This window comes from Microtus oregoni, unplaced genomic scaffold, assembly GCF_018167655.1.
Source record: "Microtus oregoni isolate MIOR12 unplaced genomic scaffold, Mior012 000015F_ref0000493, whole genome shotgun sequence".
Lineage (NCBI taxonomy): Eukaryota > Metazoa > Chordata > Mammalia > Rodentia > Cricetidae > Microtus > Microtus oregoni.
The window spans coordinates 38639190-38643794 of record NW_024543074.1 but is presented as its reverse complement, the minus strand read 5'-3'; the positions used below and the strand labels follow the sequence as shown (position 1 = coordinate 38643794).

The window sequence follows — 4605 nt, the reverse complement described above, 5'->3', positions numbered from 1 at the left end:
TTATTTGTCCAAACTTCTAAAAATAAATCACTTTACATACTTAAAATATCTTTTTTTGTTTTTGTTTTTCAAGACAGGGTTTCTCTGTGTCGCTTTGGAGTCTGTCCTAGAATTTGCTCCAGGCTGGCCTCAAACTTACAGAGATCCACCTGCCTCTGCCTCCTGAGTGTTGGGATTAAAGGCGTGTGCCACCACCACCTAGCAGGAACAACTTTTAAACAATACAGCATTTTCCAGAGTGGAAATATTGTTTAATATTGTCCAGTGGACTCTCCAGACCTTTGCTATGGAAATGGGGTTGGTGAACTGTTAGTATAGGAGATTATGCAAGGGCAGAGCAACCATGCCACTAAACACTCTCTTTGGATAAACTGACTTTAAAAAATGGCCCACTTTTCCCCTTGAACTTCGGGTCCTCACTCCACCTCGCCAGTGCTGGTATTGCAGGCTTGTGCCACCACGAGGTTTACGTGACACTGGAGCTCAAACCCATTCTTTGTGGATGCTTGGCGAGCATCGCACCAACTGAGCTATAGCTTCCTAGAGAGACTAATGTAATAAAGAAAACTGTGCGGTGCAAAAATCAGTGCAAACTGTTTGCCGACTTAGGAGTGTGTGTGTGTGTGTGTGTGTGTGTGTGCGTGCGTGTGCATGCAGTAGCAGCAGCATCATCGGTAATGCTGGTGATTGGATGCTAGTATTGAGTTGTATGTACCCCAAGCCTTAGTCTAGGACTTTGAATATTTATCTACATATTTGCTTTCTGTATCATAATAACCTGAATTGTGACACATTACCTCACTGTTGTCAACGCATTTGACATGCGTTATCAAAATCCACTTTTTAATTTCTATTACATATCAGTTTGTTATGTAAACATGTTTTAATTTACTTGTGAGTTGAATCACTTAAATACTTTATAACTCTAAGTAAAAGAAGTTCTCAGGACTTGAAAAATGGCTCAGTGGTTAAGAGCACTGGCTGCTTTTCCAGAGGTCCTGGGTTCATTACCCAGCACTCACAGGGCGGCTCACAACTGTCTGTAACTCCAGTTTCAGAGGACCCTCTTTGACCTCCATAGGCAAATATCCATAAAATAAATGTTTTTTTAAATCCTCTATGCTTATCCTATGACATTGCATATCTGTGAAAATAGATATTCTAAGGGATCCCTATTGCTCCAGGCACCGTGACAGCCCATGCCAACACCTAGTACTTGAGAATAATGACTATTTATTATATTTCATCTTCGAGGACCCATGAATTTGTTTAGGTTCTGAGGGATTATCTGGTTAGAGGATCCAGCTCCATTCAAGAGTTGGAGAGCTGGCTGGACTGGTTCACATGGTGCTTCGTTTGTAATCTCCCCAGCATAGTCGGTCTTAGAGATAACAGACTTCTCGGGAACTCAGGGTACCTGGGACTATCACCTTCATTTGTAATCTCCCCAGCATGGTTGGTTGTAGCAACAACAGACTTCTCGATAGCTCGGGGTACCCAGGACTATCACCTTCATTTGTAATCTCCCCCAGCATGCTTGGTCTTAGAGATAACAGACTTCTCGGGAATTCGGGGTACCCGGGACTATCACCTTTGTTTGTAATCTTGCCAGCATGGTCGGTCTTACAGATAACAGACTTCTTGGTAACTCGGGGTACCTGGGACTATCACTAAAAGTTGCCAGGTAACTTACAACCCTGTCCAGGAAGATCTAAAGAATCTCTCACCGAGTTCTAGTGGCCGAGCAAGTTGCTAAACGTAGCCTTCACAAAGTAAAGAGAATGTGAGATTGACAATTAGCACATCTGTTTTGGGAAACATAATTCTCAACACCCAAAAGTGTCCTAGAATTAGCTCAAATTATTGTATTGATATATTCTCTGGTTATCTTTTTGGGTGATTCTTACCATGTTGATTTATTAATTTTGGCTCGAATTTGTACCATTGATTATGGGCTCTTCTTTGTTATTCTGGGTTATAAAGGGCTCTGAACTGCTATGCAGCTCTATGGAAATCCGTTGGAAAAAAAACAGTGGTCCTGGATCCGGGGCAGTCACTATGGTTCGCATTTCTTAATCAACTTTTTTTTTCAGCTCTGTGACTTGCATTTAAGCTTTTCCTGCTAGATAATTTTCTTCTTTTCCTGATTTTCATCCATTTGTTGTTAATTTACTAGGCTTGGTTGCATTACACTGAGGCAGCAGGGCAGAAACAAAGAACTAAGTATAAAAGGATCAGGCAAGGTGCTGGAGGGATGGCTCTGTGGCTGAGAGTGCCTGCTGCTCTTGCAGAGGACTTGAGTTCAGTTCCAGCTCTGATGCCCTCTCTGGCCTCTGTGAGCAACTGCACTCACACACACATGCCCCGCTCCCCAGATATACACATAATTTAAAATCAAATACAATCTTCCAGACTGGTTTAATAAAAATGAAAGAAAAGCAAATACAAATAAATATAAGGTGCTTGCAATAGCTCCATTCCAAGGGCAGCCAGTAGGGTGTTTGTGAGCATCTTGGTTTCCTTGGCTACCAGAACTCTATAATAATTAGAGCAATCACTGTGGCCTTTAATAATTGATTATTATATGAAAAGGGAAGTTGGAAAAGGGACCATGTCATGAGGATCAGTATCATACAGATTGGTACTTACATACACTCACTAGATCTCCAACATCACAGACACCTTCTGCAAATGGTAGCTATAATAATCACCTTCAATATGTTTTTTATGTGCTCTGGCGACCCAAACCAGGGCCAGGATATGCACCAGCTCTATTGCTGAGCTAAACATCTCCAAGCTAAGCTCTTGAATGTTTTATGTGACGCTTTATTGTCTCTAACATCGATCATATTTGTTGCCGTAGTCTCCACGGGAATATGTGCATCTGTAAGGTGAGAGGTTAGAGCTATCTGTTTCCATCCATGCACCCTAAGCGGGAGTCTTCTAGGCCCACAGCAGAAAGACAGTTCTCAGTTAGCGGCGGGAAAACTTTTTATAAAGGCAGTCTGAAGCCAGGAAGAAGAAAATGCAGTCATGTCTTTCTTGTGACATTTTGGGAAAATACTATATTTATCAGGATGAAGAATAGATAGATGTTTATTATAGGTAAGACTGTGTGTCAGGTTCACATTGTGCACATCTGGAGTGACTACAAAGGAAGAAAGAGGCTTAAAAAGATATAGATGGGAAACAGGAGAGGAAATACAGGAACAAGAAGAAAGGAAATCAGGAGCCCAGCAGTCTAACACGTACAGGTGAACACCAGGTCATTTACATGATTCTTGAAGCTTCTTAGGATCGTGTTTTGAGAATAACCTTACTCTTAGATGTGCAACATTAACCATTATCATCACATAGGAGGTGAAGTATTTTGGGATGGAGTTTGTGTGTGTGTGTGTGTGTGTGTGTGTGTGTGTGTGTGTTTAAGTTTTCAAATTTCTCAAAGATCTTATAATTCCAAATATTTTCCTCAGTCCTAGGAGTTGAACTCAGGACCTCACACATGCCAAGCAAGGGCTCTGCCGCTGAGCTAAAGCCCCATTCCTTCCCACCCCCGAGTTCTTGCTCAGGGTTCTGCAGTTTGTGTAGCTCTGGGACAAGGTCCCAGGTCCGAGCTGCAGTTTATGTAGCTTGTCCCAGGTCGGAACTTCACCTCCCACACAGCCTCCCAGTCCTCGCCAGGAGTCTTCCGAGTGCTCCCTTCACGTCCTTATTCCTCAAGGTATAGATGAAAGGGTTGAGGGTGGGCGTGATTATGGAGTAGAAGAGGGAGATAAACTTGCCCTGCTCCTGAGAGTAACTGGAGGGAGGCTGCAGGTACATGTAGATGGCAGGAAGGTAGAAAAGAGAAACCACCACCAAGTGGGAGGAGCAAGTCCCGATGGCCTTGTGCCGCCCCCTGGAGGACCGGATCCTCAGCACCGCCCGAGTAATGAAGCCGTAGGAGAGAAGGATGAGGGCCAGAGGGACCAGCACGAAGAAGGCCACCAGCACGGCCAGTGTGACATCATTCACCGTGGTATCGGCACAGGACAGCTTGATCATGGCTGGCACCTCACAGAAGAAGTTGTTTAGTACCTGCTGCCCACAGAAAGGCAACTTCACTGTCAGGATGACCTGAACGAGGGAGTTGCCAAAACCACTGAGCCAGGCCGTAGCCACCAGCTGCTGGCAGAGCGGGCGGTGCATGATAAGGGCATACCGGAGCGGCTCGCAGATGGCCACGTAGCGGTCCAAGGCCATGGCCGCCAAGACAATGCACTCGGTGCAGCCCAGCCAGTGGAAAATGGCGTACTGCACGGTGCAGCCACCATAACTGATGGTCTTCCGGGAACTGCCCATGTTGACCAGCATCTGAGGGACGGTGGTGGTGGTGTAGCAGAGGTCCAGAAAGGACAGATGGCTAAGGAAAATGTACATAGGACTGTGAAGCTGGGGATCCAGCTGGGAGACCAGGATAATGGAGATGTTTCCCAGCATAGCCAGAACGTAAGACCCCAGGAGCACTACAAACAGTGGGAGCTCCAGCCATGGCCTGTCAGAAATGCCCAGGAGAATGAAGTCCTTTGGGAGGTCCCAGAAGTAGCTCTGGTTGTCACTTCTCAT

At 45.0% G+C, this 4605-nt stretch overlaps 1 protein-coding gene across 1 annotated transcript; it reads right to left on the bottom strand.

Annotated features, from left to right (window-relative positions):
* Positions 1-3648: 3648 nt before the first annotated feature.
* On the bottom strand, positions 3649-4605 carry LOC121456878 (olfactory receptor 2B11). Its single transcript, XM_041665392.1, has one exon. The coding sequence runs from the start codon at positions 4603-4605 to the stop codon at positions 3649-3651; it is 957 nt and encodes a 318-aa protein (XP_041521326.1).